The 18,084-nt window shown below is 42.4% G+C and overlaps 1 protein-coding gene across 2 annotated transcripts in view; it reads left to right on the forward strand.

Moving 5' to 3' along the window:
* The window catches only part of ARHGAP18 (Rho GTPase activating protein 18), an 897,817-nt gene that overhangs the window by 806,573 nt on the left and 73,160 nt on the right, over positions 1-18,084 (forward strand). For both annotated transcript variants that reach the window (XM_086926994.1, XM_086926995.1), the window contains exon 13: positions 5,299-5,423. In XM_086926994.1, coding sequence (XP_086783120.1) covers positions 5,299-5,423 — 125 coding nt within the window. The remainder of the gene's footprint in view (positions 1-5,298; positions 5,424-18,084) is intronic.

Raw genomic sequence — 18,084 nt, forward strand, 5'->3', positions numbered from 1 at the left:
AGACTATCACTTTGACACTTTTGCTCGTATACAATACCTCTCTTTCGCTGTATATATATTAATTTTTTTACATATCCCAAACTTGGCCCAAAGGCATTAGGCATTTCTCAAGAGATTACATTACACAAGGACAGCTTTATCATTTTTAGGCTCAGACAAATACTTCAGTTGAGGCTACCAGTCATCCATATTAAATTTGTTGTGTTGTTCTTGCACTACTTCCACAGATCAAGCTAAGGATACAAATTTAATTTTTAGCCTCCACTTTTAGATTCCATAACTATCTATCTATCTATCTATCTATCTATCTATCTATCTATCTATCTATCTATCTATCTATCTATCTATCTATCTATCTATCTATCTATCTATCTATCTATCTTTTTACCAAAAACTCCAATATTGTCGAAGGACGAAGAAGCAGCACACCAATTTCACGCACTCTTGTTTATTTGTTCAGTAGAACTACTGAACACATAAATCCGAGAATGAGAAATTGGTGTTCCGCTTCTTTGTCCTTCGACACGGTTGGAGTTTTTGGTGAATTATTGATAGAGCCTTAGCTATTGCTGGCAGCAGCATCGTGATACCTTGGAGTCCTGGACTGATATATTTACATTCATCAGTTATAGTTAGCAGTACTAACTATGACTTGCGCCCCCACCATGCACTGCTTATGGCCAAAATTACATCACTAATTACATCACCCAATGAGTGTGTACATTTGTTTTATAGTTTACATAGTGGTGGGTAACTACCATATTACTTTTCTATCTAATTTTGTACAACCTGTGTCCAGATAATCGGTATACGTGTTTCTACAAAACGCTTTTGATTCTAATGTACCATAGGTGTGTAAAGGTATTGAACACATTATAAATCTTTGTACTGAAGAGCAACTCTGTCTGCAGGTGACAGTTGACTTGTGTTCATTATGCTCCACATAAGTTTTTTTCTACTGCAGAGAAGGTTTCCATCAGGGCAAAGATTCTACGTATAACATATTAAATATTGTAAGCAGACTTGAGTTAGAAGTTAGAAGGCTTTGTGCAGCAGGTTCTAACCAATGTACATTTGCTTGTTTTGCTTCTAAAGAAGGGCTATCTGTAAAGCTTTCACCATAATATAATGCTTCAGACAGCATGATCTTTAGCACCTTCGGACCGTGGTTATTTTAAGTGAATAGTCACTCTTTAGGCAAGTTGGTACAGAGGGTAGGTACACTGTGCTTAATAGATACTTTTTGTTAGTCTATAGTCTATTTGTCATGATAGTTTCACTGTCTGCAAATAGTCTGGTACAGAATAAACTCTCTCCATAGAGTTAATCATTTATCAATGTCGGTTTGGGGACTATCAAGGTTCTTATACAGATAAAACCTGCCTGTACTAAGGCATTGTTTCTGGGAGTGATGTTAAGCATTTTTAAAAACTTGGCCTACTCTGCACAGGTGTTTAGAGATTGAACACTGAATCCAATGCTACCTTTGAAGTGTATGGTATAGGGTCAATATACTACACAACCAATACTTTCTTCAGCTAGGGGAGTTGTTTTTGTGATGACAATTATCATGGCTTATATTCTTTTGAGGTATTTTGTAGTTACAGTTAGAGCTCCAAAGCTATACCCGTTTATAGATCAGTGTGCACAAAAGAAGTTTGGATTATGTCATGAGTGATCTCATACACGAAACAGATATATTTATTACAGTTGACTATAACATTAATTTAACGTTTGTTTTTTAGGTGAATTTCTACGTTTTTGTTTTTAAGTAAATTAATTCGTTTTTTGAGTGTATGTATGGTGGAATGACTTTAAAATATATGTTGTGTTCAGTCATTATTTTAATAAATGAATGTTTTTTTTATTGTAACAAACAATATATGGTTTCCATTTTGCAAAAATGTTTGTGAGTATTAAAAAGATATATATTCATCAGAATGTGTTCATTTGCTCAGTTATGGTAACTCTGATATTAGGACTTGTCACCAGCAATCTTTTTTTGAGGTGTCATTGCTCTTGCGAGTAGAGCGCGTGATCGATTGAGGCCCCCACAGCAAGCTTCACCTTCAGAATCTTGTAAATGACTCTCATGAGAGCTGGAGGACACAAATGCCTAACTCCATTGGTATAATTCTCTGATTCTCGCAAAAGTATTGCAAGCGCAAACACTCAGTATATGTTTCATGGATAACAGCCCTGTAATCTTGAGTGTGGGTAGTAGAGTGTGCAAACAAATAAGCGTCTCTGCTGAAAACTCTTTCTTCAGACCAATTGTCTCCACTCTTCCGTAGTTTTTACAATCCTTTGAGTTTCCTTCGAGAGCTCAGGTTTCACACTTTCTTTCATTACAGTACTACTACTTTATAGTTCCCTCTACTAGCATATGGGAAGAAAGTAGCCTCTCCACTCAGATCTTCCCAGACTATAACCAGTGTGTATAGTGGGGTATAAGGAGAGACTGGCCTCTCCGCTGACACCTCTCCTCAGCGTGAGCAGTATGGATAGTAGTGTGTAGGAGGGACTGGCCTGTTTCCTGACACTTCTCTCTCAGATGTTGGGTGACCATATTAGGGTGTGGAAAAGGACTGGCCTCTTAGCTGAGACCCCTCTCTTGTATTATGGGTGTGTGTAGTAGGGTGTGTGGAGGGACTGGCCTCTCTGCTGAGACCTCTCTCGGTAAGGATGGGGGTGCGTCTTAGGGTGTAGAGAAGGACTGGCCTCTCTTTTTAGATCTCTCTCTCAGATGACAGGTGTGCATAGCAGGGTGTGTGGAGGGTCTGGGCTCATTTGAGACTTCTCTCTCAGAAATTTGGTATGAGTAGTAGGGTTTGTGGAGGGACTGGCCTCTCTGCTGAGATCTCTTACTGCAATAATGTGCATAGTAGGATGTGGGAATGGACCGGGCTCTCCTTTCAGATGATGGTTGTTCGTAGTAGGGTGTATGGAGGGACTGGCTTCTTCTTCGAGAACCCTCTCTCAGATGGCAGGTGTATGTAGTAGGGTGTGTCGAGGAACTGGCCTCTCTGGTGGGACCTATCTCTGTAATGAAGGGTGTGCATAATAGGGTGTGGAGAGAGACTGGCCTCTCCTATCAGACCTCTCTCTCAGATGATGGGTGTGCATTGTAGGGTGTGTGAAGGCACTGACCTCTCTGCTGAGACCTCTCTGTAATGATAGGTGTGCCTAGGGTGTGGGAATGGGCTGCATTCTCCTTTCAGGCCCCTATATCAGATGATGGGTGTGAGTAGTAGGGTGTTTGGATTAGCCTTAACTCTACTCACAACTCTTCAAACCAATGAGCATAAATAGTGGAGTCTGATAAACACCAGCACTAGTATGACTCGCCTGGGGTCGATTTATCAACTTTTCTGCGGATTTGCGAAGGGTACACTGCAAAATAAGTGTGGTCTCCCATGCTTGTTTATCTGTATGCCCCCCGGGTGTGCAGGTCATGGGGAGGCCCCAGGGACGCCATCCCCCCGGGTGATTAAAAGAAGGGGGAGGGGGCAGCGCGGCCCCCCTCCGGGGTCAGTGTTGTCCCGAGGACCCCATCCCTTGGGTCCCAGCATTTAAAATCAAATGAGCAGTCCTCCCTCCTCGATAGATTCCGGTCAGCATGACCCTGGCCCCCAGGGCTGGCCGTACGTTAAAAGGGAAGAAGGGCATGTAGCCCACTTCCTGGGTCGATTTTGGAATGAGTACCCCTTTTCCTGGGACCTGACCTCAATAACAAAGGGGAGGGGACCCCCTTCTGAAGCCAATAATGGCCCTGGGAACCCGATCCCAAGGCCAGCCCCTGCTATGTCCCGGCTTGTCCTCCCTCCCCGGGACACTGCGGTTTCCCTGCCAACACTGCTACGGACAAGGAAACCTGTGTTTGCTATTGCTCTGCGGTAGCAATTATAAAATTGCAAAAGAGCGTGAGGAAACACGAAGTCAGCTCCCAGCTGGTGTGAGCTTTAAAAATGCAAGTGCCAGTTTGGAACAGACTTCAGATTTGTTTGCTTGCCTGCAGTGATGTGTGCAGGGAAACAGATCTGAATATTTCTCCCACCCACAGGGAGCAGCATTTTTTGATGCTCCCTGTGAGCAGGAATAATGCTGGTTCCCGCTTCATCAGAAAAATGTGCATGGCAGGGGCGCTAGTTATAGTTACCTTAAGCACAATTTTCTCATCAATAATTTTAGAGCAAATGTTGCAGGGACATTATCAATGATGTCAAAGAAGATGTCATTACTGATGTAATATGTGAGGTAAATAGCAGTGTATGGCGAGGGTGTGAGTTATAGTTAGGGCACAAATTAGTTACTTGCAATAACTCTAACTATAACTTCTGATTTTCTATGGTTTTGTATGTGTAAATTGTGAATCTAACTATGAAGTTCTCCGCTCTAACCTTTGGTTGCTTTACTGAATTTCTGAGTTTTTTTGAACCTAGCAGAGGGCTGTCACCACCACGCTCTGCCGTTATACAAAGCATAGACCCATTTACGAATGTACATGCTCATTGTAATTCCTCAGTATATAGACATCTGTAAATGTGTAAGGTGCATGCATTGTTGAATACAGAGGGAGTTTTTTAATGTCTCAGTCATACTATTGCTGTAGATTGTTGTGTATAGTGTGATCATGTGTGCAAGAGCCAACTCTTGACTAGTCTTTTAAAGCTGAGATGGTTCTTAGCCAACCTTCTTTTTGCGTTAACAAATTCCATAGCTTAGCTGCTTGCTCAGAGAAAGATGTTCCGCCCATGTTTTATTTAGCCTGTATACTGGGATTTTGAGATGAGGTGCCAGTCTAGAGTGTGGATTCCGTTTTTGGATACATTTTCTGATTTCCTTCCTGATGAAAAGTGGTCCATTGGTATGTATTGCCTTGTGGCAACTTGTAACCATTAGCGGGCCTTCAAGGCAGGGGAGATATGGGCTTTTAGCTTAACAGCAGTAGTAGTCTGGCAATGATGGAAGATGGACAGATTTCCTTGTCATAAGAGGTGGGTTTGAGAAATTGGTGGATGATAAACAGATCATTGATGGAAAGGTGATGGAAAGGTAATGGAAGGAGTTCCAAACAAGGATGCCCTCGAGAGTGCGGGGCAATTTAAAAGATCTAACTGTTTGAGTAACACTAAAGCATAGAAGCAAAAACTGGTTTTAATTTCTTCAACTAAGACTTAGGTTCCATGCAGCACAAACCCATAGAATGATTGCCACATTAATTTCGTAACTCAGTGTGTTATAAATCATGTCACTCTGCTGTTGCTAGGCTTGTTCAATCTACAATTTCTTTTGCAGGCAGACGTTCCTCAGGGAGTCATACGTGTACAAGCTCCCCAGTTTTCAAAAGTATCTATGGCTGTGCAACTGACTGAAGATCTTCAAGCCTCTGATATATTGTCAAGGTTTCTGAGTCAGGAAAGGTAAGCATCCTTTCTTTTTTGGAAAATTCCATCAATGTACGTCTTGCTTTCTCAGAAACAAAATTTGTCATTAGGTGTAAGAACTTCAGAGCAAATTTAGGACAGTGCTTTTTTAGATTTACAATGTAAAATAAAAGTTATGTTTTGACAGTTCTTTCACATAATTAATACAGACTCTTCCTTTTCTTTCTCTCATTTGAACATTTTCATTACTTCAAATGTCACTGATGTGAATGTCATATTGAATTAAGCGAAACTATGCATATCCCTTTAGTTTGGTTTTTAAAACATATCACAGCTTCATTTGAACATTCTGGTCTTGGTTAAAATAAGTCATGATATGTTAAAAATTGTTCTTGATAAGTCCTCTGCCAGAAAGCTTTGTGGCACTACAAAGAAGTAATATAGCTTATGCTGCCCTTTTATTACTTTAAAAACTGTGATCACTTACGAAGTGAAACAGCATATATTTGTCTAAATCAAAGAAATGGAGAAGATATTTAATTAAAATCATCTTTTGCTAAGGAAGAACAGCAGGCTTCTAAAAGAATTTGGCAGAGAATCTAAACACGGGAGACCTTCAGCATAGTGGGACAAGCAGTGTTTTAGGGCAAGGAGTGTTTTGAGACATAAAGCACAAAGTGATTGTACTTTACTTTAACTACAGAGGACATGATTCACAAAGGCAAACTTGCACTGTTGTGTAAGTTTACTATCTTTTTGGTTTTCTCAAACATCAAGTTTAATTTTATTAATAGTAATAAACTATCGATCATGAAGGCCGATTGTGTGACACCGCCTACAGGTGGTGCTAAACTCAAAAGCTCTTACTGTCAGGTTCCTGGGATAACATACAAATGCCACAATTTTACATTGGGAATTGATTTAGGATACATTTAGTTGCTTTGGTGTAAGCTTCTGCTGAATAGAGCGGGGCTTGTAATGATTTATGTGAAGAAACAATTGTAAGGGAATTGACATACAACAGAAGTAGCAGCAAGAAGCATATGACATGGAGATTGTGTCAAGTCATGATAAGGGCTTCACACACATTATTGGCATATAATGATGCCAGAAGAGAACAATCAAGATACAAGGAGGCTTCACTCCTTCCTTGATGCTTTCTGTAGTTTAAGTTGCTTGTTCAGTGTTGCATCGTGTGATCATGCTAGCCTTCAATCCAGAATGAGAGTAGAGAATTATTTTTGTCTTTAGATGTTTTTGTAGAGATTAGTTGTTGCTACTTCTCTTCAAAAATTCTCTATCCAGTTGAAGTCCAACAGAGTGGTGTTTTGACTGGCTATTTCTATGAAATGTAATTAAAATACAAAGAGCCTTTCTACAGGAATGGGCCTTGAAAGAACGGGGATTTAGGGAATTGGGATTTCAGATCCTTTTTGTCCCCACGATGTCGTCCATGGTCAGTAAGAACAGTTCACAACTTATTCTCCAGTTATTGAGATGGGTTGGCTCATGAAAATGAGCTATTTCTATAATGTTCTTTTTGTACTGCAGAGAGCATACAACAATGTTAGTTCTTGATGTGGGAAAGGTCTGCGAGTTGTCAATGCCCGTCAATTCCATAACACATCAGTTAGCAGATTGTTTCATCATTGTGCAAAGAATTTAACTACCTCTAGTGAAAGCACACATTTCTTGAGACCATTCTATCCTTTGGCTGAGGGGGTTAACAAATTAATCTTATCCGGTCATAGGAGTGATTCCTCAGGGAGCATGATTTTGTTTTATTATTTACCGCTAATGAAGGTGAAAGCTGAAACATAGCTGAAGTATATTTCTTTTCAATGGGTGCATCTGTTAAAGTATATATATATATATATGTATATCAAAACAAAACCAGTTCAGGCATAGAGTGCCTCAGAAATTATGCAAAAAAGGAGAGAATTCTGGGTAGTTCTCCAGTTTTGGTGGAAAACTGTTAGAGCACTCTCAACACCAGCTACACTCTAGATCTGCCCACCTCAAATGTCTGTTTTTCTATCAAAGTGCTATCCTCACTGAGATAGAAAAGGACAAAGTATTTTGCCATTTATACAGCAAAGTCTTTAAGCATAGGACTAGCACAGTGCTGTCTTTGTCTAGCTGTAAAATGACAAAAGCCATTTATCACTCCAGGTACAGTATTACAGCTTTGAATTGGTAAAATACCAACCCAAGCCAACCTGAAATGAATAAAAGCAACCCCCGACACGGTGTTTCGCTCTAAGTAGAGCTCTTCAGAGAGGTATAGCTTTGTCCAAACCCAAGGGAGCACCCAGTATAAGTCAAAACAAAACCCTTTGACACATTAATTATGCAAAAAAGGAGAGAACTCTGGGTAGTTCTCAAGTTTTGGTGGAAAGCAGCTCTTGTTAGAGCACACTCAACACCAAAAACTTGAGAACTTCACAATATATATATACACACACACACACACACACACACACACACACACTCCCAGTGGGGTTGCCACTGGGTAGTTATAGTTATGATCATGTTTCCATAAGAAATGCATTTTTTGAGCTGCTAATAAATTTGGTGCCATTTTACAAATCTCCACGAAACTTTCCAAAAAAGCACTCTTTTCCTCCCTAGTTTGTGTGTGGAAAGTTTTCAATTCATTTTCTCGTAGGAATTTTGGACACAGCTACTGCCTAAACTGCTAAACGGATTTGCACCAAATTTGGCAGAATGCTAGATCTAGAGCCAGAAAATGTGTGTTTTAGTGTAAATCCATTCATTAGTTTTTGAGCAATTAATGCTCAAAAACATTGTATGTCTAGGGATGCGGAAGCTCACGCAGATCCAGACAGCCCTCAGTCTGAGATCTGATTGGCTGCAATTACCTAAACCAGGAGGTTTTGGCAGCAATCTTAGGATTAGTTTTTTTGTTTTTTTAAATTTTGCTGCAAATTCACAGAATATCTGTGAATCTGCAGCAAAATGAAGAAAAAAAAAACAAGTGCGGTCTCCTTCGCTTGCTTGTTTTACAACCCCTGGGTGGGGCAGGGCCTGGGGTTGGCAAACAAATTGATATTGTATAGGAGGGGGGTGCTCGCATGATCCTCCTTCCCAGGCCGTTTTCAGTCCAGGGACCCCATCCCTCAGGGCCCGGACACATAGTACAGGGAAAGGGGGACATGCAGAATCCCATCCACTGCCCCTATTCGTTCCAGGTGACCCCATCTCCCGGGTCCCATCAGTCTAGTAAAGGGGAGGGAGGCACGCGGCCCCCTCACTGAGGCATAGGAAGACAGTTTATCAATAGGAAATGCATGTTTTTGTTGCTAATAACTTTGGCACCATTTAACGAATATCCACAAAACTTTCTGAGAAAGGGCTCTCTTTGGCCCCGTTTGTGCAAAAAAAGTTTTGGGGTGATCGGGGACAAAAGAGAGGTCCCAAAATGCATTTTCTCTATTCAAGTTAAGGCAAAATCACTGTATTCAATTAATTACAAAATAGTCATAAAAGTGCATATAAACATTGCATAGATAAAAAAAAGGCAGTGATAGGACCAATTAAAAACATAAAATACAGTACATTTCATCAAGTGGGCAAACTCCTGTTTTTAGAGGCAGACATAAAAAGGAAGCAACACAATAGCAGACTAGAGGATCAGGCAATAATCGTAAGAAATACAGTCCTGGACAGCATTGCCTGCATTTATATTTGTGCATGATTGGAAGTAAACATCTCTTGCGATGTTTAGAATAAAATTTACATAAAAAGAAGATATCCAAATCGGATTGGGGAGACACCATCACATGGGCAACATGACAAAGCTTGAGTGGAAAAAATGCCAGATGGGAAACCCAACATACACAGCATTTAGTCTATTAATTTCCCCATAGTAGCTTTAGACACAGCTACAGCCTAAACTGCTGAACAGATTTACACAAAATGTGGCAGAAAGCTAGACCTAGGTCTAGAAAGAGTGCTTTTTGTGTTTTGTTTGTTAATCCATTCTGTAGTTTTTGAACAATGAATGCTCAAAAACGTTGTAACTGAGATCTGATTTGCTGCAACCATCTCAACAAGAAAGTGGTGGCAGTCATTTTAGGACTGATGACTATAGGGCCAGATGTAGGTAAGTAACATTTACCGAATCTTAATTACCGAACATTACCGAATTTTACCGATTCGGTAATTAAGATTCGGTAAATGTGAGGGGTTGGTATGTAGGGAATCCAGATGTTCCCTTTTACCGAATCGGTAAAATTCGGTATTTACCGATTCGGTAAATACCGATTCGGTAAAGCCTATTGATTCCTATGGGCTTCAAAGCCCATAGAAATCAATAGGCTTTACCGATTCGGTATTTACCGAATCGGTAAATACCGAATTTCACAAGGGTGCAGGGGGTGTCACTTTGACACCCCCTGGCACCCCCTAAACAGGCACAGGTGCCATGTGGCAGGCATACCTGCCCTAAGGGCAGGTCTGCCTGTCACATGACATAGGTGTGCATGCACACATGTGTATGCACACCGGAATCGGTATTTTACCATGGATTTGTATTCCATGGTAAAATACCGATTCTGTAAGCCATGTGCACAAGGTACATTGCCTACCTACATTGCATTTTCGGTAATTTTACCGAATCGGTAAATATTACCGAATCGGTAATTATTTTACCGATTCGGTACATATTACCGAATCGGTAAATTTACCGATTCGGTAATGATACCGAATCGGTAAAATTACCGAAAATGTGCCCCTACATCTCAATAGCCCTTTACCGATCGGAAACGGCCGAAAATCGGTATTTTCGGCCGATTCCGATCGGTAAAGGGCTACCTACATCTGGCCCTTAGTCCCTAGTTAAAAAAGACAGGGTGAGAGTACCTTGACTCCAACAACATTTAAAAAAAATCTGTGACAAAATTAAAACAACAGCGTGGTCTCCCAAGCTTGTATGTTTTGAAGCCCCAGGCATGGGCAAGTTCCAGGGGGTAACATATTTATAGTTTGGAGATGGGTGTGCATTGACCCATGCAGATTTAGGCCTCAGGGTCCCCTTCTCCCAGGGCCTGGCACTATTTTATGTGGGAGGTGTGCACACGGCAACCAGCCCTGGGACATTTTTGGCCCCACAGTCTTCATCTACTGGGGCCTTGCTGTGTAGTAAAGGGGTAGGGGCACATGGCCCCTGCCCCAGGAGGTTTTTGGGTCCTGAAAACCCATCTACTGGTGCCCAGATATGTAGTAAAAGGGGCATGTGGCCACCATCCCAGGCCAATTTCGTCCCTGGAGACCCCATCCCCAGGGCCTGGCTGTATTTAAAAAGGGGGAGGGGCACACAGTTCCCCACCCCGGTCTGATTTTGGCCGGGGGACCCCATCCCCCATTACCTGGCTGTATATGTAAAGGGGGAGGCCCTGGATTGCATTTGGTCCAGTTGGCCCCATCACCTAGGAGCCAGCTGTATATGCAAAGGGCAGGGGGCTGCGCAGCTCCCCTCCATGAGCCATTAATGGCCTTGGGTCCCCTTCCCTAGGGCTGACTCATATGCTGTGTCCCAGGGTGCCAACTCCTGGGACATAGCAGTTTTCCTGCAAAACTAGTGCAGACCAAACATGTATTTGCTCTAACTCGGTGGGAGAAATTCCAAACCTCTCACCAAGCAGCAGCAAACACCAAGTCCACTCCTAGCATGCAGGAGCTTGAAAAATGCTTCTGGAAGGGGACTTCAGATTTTTTTCCCTACCCAATGCGGGTAGAGAAACAGATCTAAATATTGCTCTCACCTCCAAGGAGCAGCATTATTAGCTGCTCCCTGCAGGCAACAGCAATGCCAGCTCTCGCTGGATGTGGGGAGCTTGCTGGTGCCACAGGGGCTTTGGTGCTCCCCCGTCGCACCCAATGATAGTGTGGTGGGGGCCTTGGGTGGGCACCAGGACAGCCACCCTTTGTGGGCCTGGGCCAGGGGATAGTGTCTCTGGGACCGAAAATCGGCCTGTGGAGAGAGACCGCATACTCTCTTCCCTGAATAAGGTGCAGAACCCTGTGGGATGGGCTCCCATGATCAAAATCAGCCCGGGGAGGGGGCCCCCTTCCCCCCACAAAATGTGGCTTGCCCCGGGAGATGGGGTCCCGGGGCAAAAAGCAGCCCAGGGAGCGTGGTCCACGTTCCTCCCTTCCCCCGAAAAAGGTGCCATGGGCTGTCCCCGCAGTCAAAATAACCCTGGAGCATGGGCTGGTTGCCCCCATTCCCCTAATTTTAATTAGTGGTCCTATGGGATGGGGCCTATAGAGCCTATTAAGGCTTGGGGAGGGGGCAGCGCAGCCTCTCTCCCCTTAATTCTTTTCAACAGCCCTGGGAGATGGGATCCCCAGACCCCTTACAAGGCTCGGGGAGGGAGGCTGCACAGCCTCCAATCCCTTTTAATTTTAATAGTGGCCCTGGCGGATGGGGTTCCTAGGGCTTAACAAGGTTCAGGAAGGGTGGACACATGGGCCCCTCAACTTTATAATATATATGACCCTGGAGGATGGGGTCCCCAAGGGTATAATAGGTTCAGGGAGGTGGGCCATGCAGCCTTCCCTCCTCTTTTCCCATGGCCAGGCCCTGTGGCCAACCCCGGCGCTGCACACAGCCAAACACTGTGTGCGATGCAAGTTTGGATGCCTTTGGGAGGGTTGGACACAGGGCCTGCAGCCTTGTGGCCAACCTCCCACTGCGTACTCCGAAAGCCTATGTGCAGCATACGGCTGGCTGCATGTGGGATACTGGCCGCAGGGTCTGTTTGCCAACTGGCCCTGTAGCCAAAACCCAGCCATGCATAAAAGTACAAGAAATTCACTGGAAACAACACAAAGGTTTAAGAAAAATTATAGATAAGTGAAATGTTCAGTTTTAAACTCTAAAACCCAATGAAATTCAACAGTTATAGTTAGTTATCTCAAGTAACAATAACTTGTGCCCTAGGGTATTCATAACTCGTGCCCTCACCATTCACTGCTAATTACGCTACACTCATGAAATCTTCTTTGACATCAATGAAAATAACACTGTGCATAACAGGGGAGCTAGTTATAGTTACCTTAGGGCACAATTTATTGTTACTTGAGATAACTTTAATTATAACTGATGAATTTCAGTGATTTTTTGAGTAGAAAAACTGAACATTTCACCTAAATATAATGTTATTTCAACCTTTGCTTTTTTGATAAATGGATAGATAGATATTGCTAGATAGATAGATAGACAGATTGATTCAGTGAAAAACCCAAGTTAAACCTTTCTTATTGTTAGGTAAACTTAATTTATTTTTTCTATACAAATCAAACTCAAACTATACAACATTTAAAAACCTTTAATATATAATGTATTTAACACCTTCCCATTATAACATGTGCATCTCTATATTGTGTATTCAACTCTGTAGCCACAATACATTAACTATAAGTCATACCTTCTCCATGCACTGCTTATATCCTTTCATATTATATCATTTATAACTTCTAAAATTACAGCATTTACAACAACAGTTATGACATCCCAAATCACATCAATTCTGTGAATAGAGTGCATGGTAAAGTGGCCAATTATTGTTAATATAGTGTGGCTACCGAGACGAATAGCCTTATGTATTAAAGTGCCTAAGTTGTAGTGATGTGAAGGTGGTAAGTGAATTATCAATTAAAAGTATAAGTTTCATTTTAGGATTTCTAAATAGTGTGCAGTTTGCATAGACAGAAAAGATAAAGTAATAGTAATTTAAAGGTCCTGTGTAAATTCTAAATTTAATGTATCACAATAACTTTATTTTAGCGTTTCTAATGTTTGTGTAGTTTAAGTTTGGTTTATATAGAAAGAATCAATACAGTTTTCCTAACTATAACAATTGTTTAACCTTTTTTTATTGCATTTTAATGATTTAAAATTATAAAAATATCAAATCCAGAGTCCAATGTCGTTGAGTGGAGTGTCGTTAAGTAGGGTGTCATACAGTAGAGTTGAGGAGAGAATTGTATAGTTTAGTAGAGTAGAGTTGAGTGCCATAGCTTACGATAGACGAAAGTGTCATAGAGAGTAGTGGTGTCTTGTATAGTACAGCAGCATGGTGTACACTAGAGTGGACAGGCATAGTTTAGAGTCAAGTAAACTGTTATAAATTGAAGAGGTGTCTTGTACAGTGGAATGGTGTGTCATGGCATATATCAAAGTGTCATGCAGTGGAGTGAAGTGTTGTACAGTGGAGTGTAGGGGCAAATAGTGGAGTAGAACGTTGTACAATGTATTGTAGGTGCAAAGAGTGGAGTACAGTGCGGTGCGGTATGTTGGCAAAGAGTGTTGTAGACTCTTGTAGAGTGAATTTGCATAGAGTGGAGTAGGGTGGAGTGGTGCATAGTGAATTGTTGTACAGTTTCATAGACTTGGGTAAAGTGTCATGCAGTGGAGTGGAGTGGAGTCCAGTGAAGTGGCATAGCGAGGAGTGCAGTAGTGTGTTGTAGATGAGAGTAGAGTGGTGTGGTGTGGAGTAAAGTGCACTGGTGTAGCATACAGTGGAGTGGAGTGGTGTGTGGTACAGTGGAATGGACTGGCATGCTGTAGAGTGGTGTGTCATAGAGTAGAGTAAAGCAGAGTGGATTACAGTGTTGTACAGTGGAGTGGTGCAGAGTACTGTATGGTAGAGTGAAGTGATATAGACGGACATATAATTCAGTAGCATAGAGCCGTGGTTCCCAAACCTTTGACTCCTGAGGACCCCCACTTAATCACCACTGGAAGCCGGGGACCCCCAGCAATTTGTATGGTTTAATTTTCAAACATTAAAAGAGTTATTCAAAAAAAATAAACACACATGCACACAAAACAAACACTCAAATTACTAAGGATTTTAGTATTTTATATTGAAAGAGTTTGCAAAAAACAGAATATTTTAATAGGAAGGTTGGTACTGCATCTCCGTGATTACATTTTAAATGGTTAGTTTATTTTGCACTACAAGGCACCTGCTCCTACCAGGGCCAGAGTGGAAATCCAAAGCAGCCCTGGCAAATATTTTCAGACCACTCCCCATACAGTGCACACCAAGTGCAGTTTGTGAGCCTGACCACTACAGAGGGGCTCCGGGAGCCCCCCCCCCCAAGAAAATGTAGGATACAATGGTGCATTCTACAACACATTTATCATTATATTTTGAATTGTAATAGCTTTTAAAGAATAGTAAATGATCTTACTATGCACCAAGAGTCTTTGTTGGGGTTCTTCAATGATTCTCTTATTATCACCCTTCAACAGTGCCGCTCATTTCTCCATAGCACACCTGTCACATGTATTTCATTTGTTTTATAGCATCTCTCATACCATTGTAGGATGTCAGAGCACTTTACATCACACACATATAGAGACAATGAATCACACTTGTAAATCAGTGTAGAGAAAATGTTACATAAGGTAAAGAGGACTACAAGGTGTAGGATTCACATGTCATTCATACTGGTAGGCATTTTTAAAGAGTGCTTGGTCTGGAAAAGCACAAACTCAGGATTCAGAACATAACACAGGGGTTAGCATTGACTAACAATAAAAATGTATTTCCGCCTGAATAAACTCCTTTAACAGCATCAGGATAATGAAAGACTCGGAAAAAACATCAGTTACTAACTTGTACCATGCAGTGTGTAAGCAGCTCTTTGATGACCGTGTATAGGTCACTGTGCTAGATTGATTGTCTCTTATGAGCTGCAGAGTAAAAAAAGAATCTCTGTGACAAAAGCAGAAACCCAGTGACCCATGCACATAAAATACTGTTTTTAAAAAATGCATGGTACACGTCCTTTGCAGCAGGCATATTAATCCTCTGTGCTACATTAGATAAGTTAAACCTGCCACTGGACAAAACTCTCATCTCTCTCCAGCAGGTACTTTAATCACTGATGTTATCGTGGCCCTTTTATTGTTGCTCCAAAACTACTAATTCTACAAGGAACTTTGCAGTGTTTATAAAACTGCTGCCTGCCGACCCCCTGGGAATGTGTCACGGACCCCTGGGGGTCCATGGACCCCAGTTTGGGAAACACCGGAGCATGGCGTAGAGTGCAGCAGTGGAGTAGTGTCTCACAGAGAAGATTATAGTAAAGAGGGTGGAGCAGCATTGTGGGAGTTGGGTAGAGTGGAGAACAGTGGTATACAGTGTAGAGTGCTGTACAGTAGCATTGTCAGGAGTACATTGTTATACTGTGTAGTGCTACAGAGTGGAGTATAGTAAGGTAGAGTGAAGGGGTGTAGACTGTTGTTAAATGGAGTACAGTCTTGTTAAGCGAAGTACAGGGGGTGCAAGTGGGTAGAGTGGAATGATGTACACTGGATTCGCGTGGAGTGGCATACAGTGGAATAGCGTACATTGAAGTGGCATTGACTGGAGTGACGTAGAGAGTTTTGGCATACAGTGGAGTGGCATACAGTGGAACAGCATAAAGTAGAGCAGTTTACAATGAACTAGCATGCAATGGAGTGCCGTATGTTGAGGTAGATTGCAATAGCATACCGTAGAGTAGCGCAAAATGGAGTGGTATAGAGTGGAGAGGCGTACATTGACGTGAGGTAGTGTGTGATAACATACAGTTGTGTAGAGTGGAATAGCTAATATTAGAGTGGTGTAGAGTATAGTCACGTACAGTGTAGTGGTATAGATTGGAGCAGCGTAGAGTGGTGCAGCATAAAGTGGTGTGGCGTACAGTGGAATAGCATACAGCAAAGTGGCATAGGGTGGAATAGCTTATACTAGAGTGGCTATAGCAGAGTGGTGTAGGTTGGAGCAGCGTAGAGTGAGGTACGTTGTAGTGGCATATAGTGGAGTGGCGTACAGTGGAATAGCACACACAGCAGTGAAGTAGAGTGGCATAAAATAGAGTGGAGTTCAGTGGAATGAGGTACACTGTAGTGGCCTACAATGGAATAATGTAGACTTGAGTAGAGTGGCATACAGTGCAGTGGAGAAAGGTAGAATAGTATACAGTGGAGCGGGGTAGAGTATAGTGGGGTAAACTATAGTAGCACACAGAGTAGTGGCAAGCAGTGAAGTGGCAGAGTGTAGTGGCGTAGAATGGTGGGCCATAAAGTGAAGTGGCCTACAGTAGAGTAGTGTATAGTGCAGGGGTAGAGAGTGAAATAGAGTTGAGGTAGTGGTGTACAGTGGAGTGACATAGAGTGGAGTGCCATATAGTGGAATAGCATAGAGTGGAAGGGCATACAGTGGAACAGCATGCAGTGTAGTAGAGTGGAGTATATTGGAGTGGAATAGAGTTAAGTGGTTTACAGTGTAATACCTACAGTAGAGTATCGCTGAGTGAAGTAACATATAGTGTACTGTAGAGGAGTACACTAGAGTGGCGTACCCCTGAGTGGCACACCCCTGAGTAGTGTAATCTGGAGTAGCATGAGTGTGGAGTGGCATAGAGTGGAATAGTGTTAACCGTAGTGTTGTAGAGTAGAGTTGTGTACAATGGATTAGAGTATAGAGGTTGGTGTACAGTGGAATAGCACACAGGAGAGTAGTACAGAGTGTACTGGCGTACACTAGAGTGGCATACAGTGAAGTGGAGTGGCGCAAAGTGGAGTGGCTTACATTGAAGTGGCGTAGAGTGGGGTTGCTAGAGTAGAATTGAGTAAAGTATAGTAGTGTTGTAGAGTGGAGGTGCGTACAGAGGAATAGCGTGGAGTGGTATGGAGTGGAGGAACCTACAATGGCATGGGGTAAAGTAGAATAGAGTACAGTGGAGTGGTATAGTTTGTGGTGGCATAGAGTGGAATAGCATACAGTAGACTGGAGTGGTGTGGAGTGAAGTACAGTGGTACAGTGGTGAGTGGCATATAGTGGAATAGGGTACACTGCAGTGGCATGGTGTGGTGTACAGTAGTGAGTTACAGAATAGTGGTATACAGTTGGAATACTGTAGACTGGAATGCTGTACAGTGGAGTTGTAAAGAGTGGAATACCCTATAGTGGAGTTCCCTAGAGTGATGCAGAGTGAAGCAAAATAGAGTGAGGTGGGTCAGACAATAGTGATATACATTGTGATAGCGTACAGTGGAATAGTGTATTGTAGTGGCTTAGAGTGGAGTGCCATAGAATGGAATGGTATACAGTAGAGAAGCGTACACTGGAGTGGTGCAGAGCGGAATAACTTTGAGTGTAGTGGATACATATAGTGGAATAGCATAGATTGGAGTAGTCAAGAGTGGAATGGCATACAGTCTCTGCTTGCTTACTCACACTTCCCAATAATTATCCTGTCCACAGATCACCCCCTCCCTGTCACTCCTGTTCCCATTATTCCTGCTTTTCGTTTTCCCCACCTTCTCCCTTCTGTCGCTGCTTGCTCCCTTGCACCTCCCAGAGCTTTCCCCATCCACAGATCACCCCCTACCCTGTCACTACTTTTACCTTCCTTTCAGCTTTCACTTTCCCCAACCTACTACATTTTGACTCAGCTTGCCCCCTCTCACCTCCCGGTGCTTGCCCCATCCTCAAATCACCCCCAATCCCATCACTATTTTAAACCGCCATGTTTAGTTCTAGTGAGTGGTGGTGTTCTGCCTTTTAATGTCCTTTTAGTGTATAGTTGACGTGATAATTGGAGCATGTGTGCCCTGCTACTATTACTTGCAAAAACAACAGTTGATGGACAGAATGCAGAACAATATCAT

The sequence above is a fragment of the Lissotriton vulgaris genome, chromosome 6 (assembly GCF_964263255.1).
Source record: "Lissotriton vulgaris chromosome 6, aLisVul1.2, whole genome shotgun sequence".
In the NCBI taxonomy this organism is placed as follows: Eukaryota; Metazoa; Chordata; class Amphibia; order Caudata; family Salamandridae; genus Lissotriton; species Lissotriton vulgaris.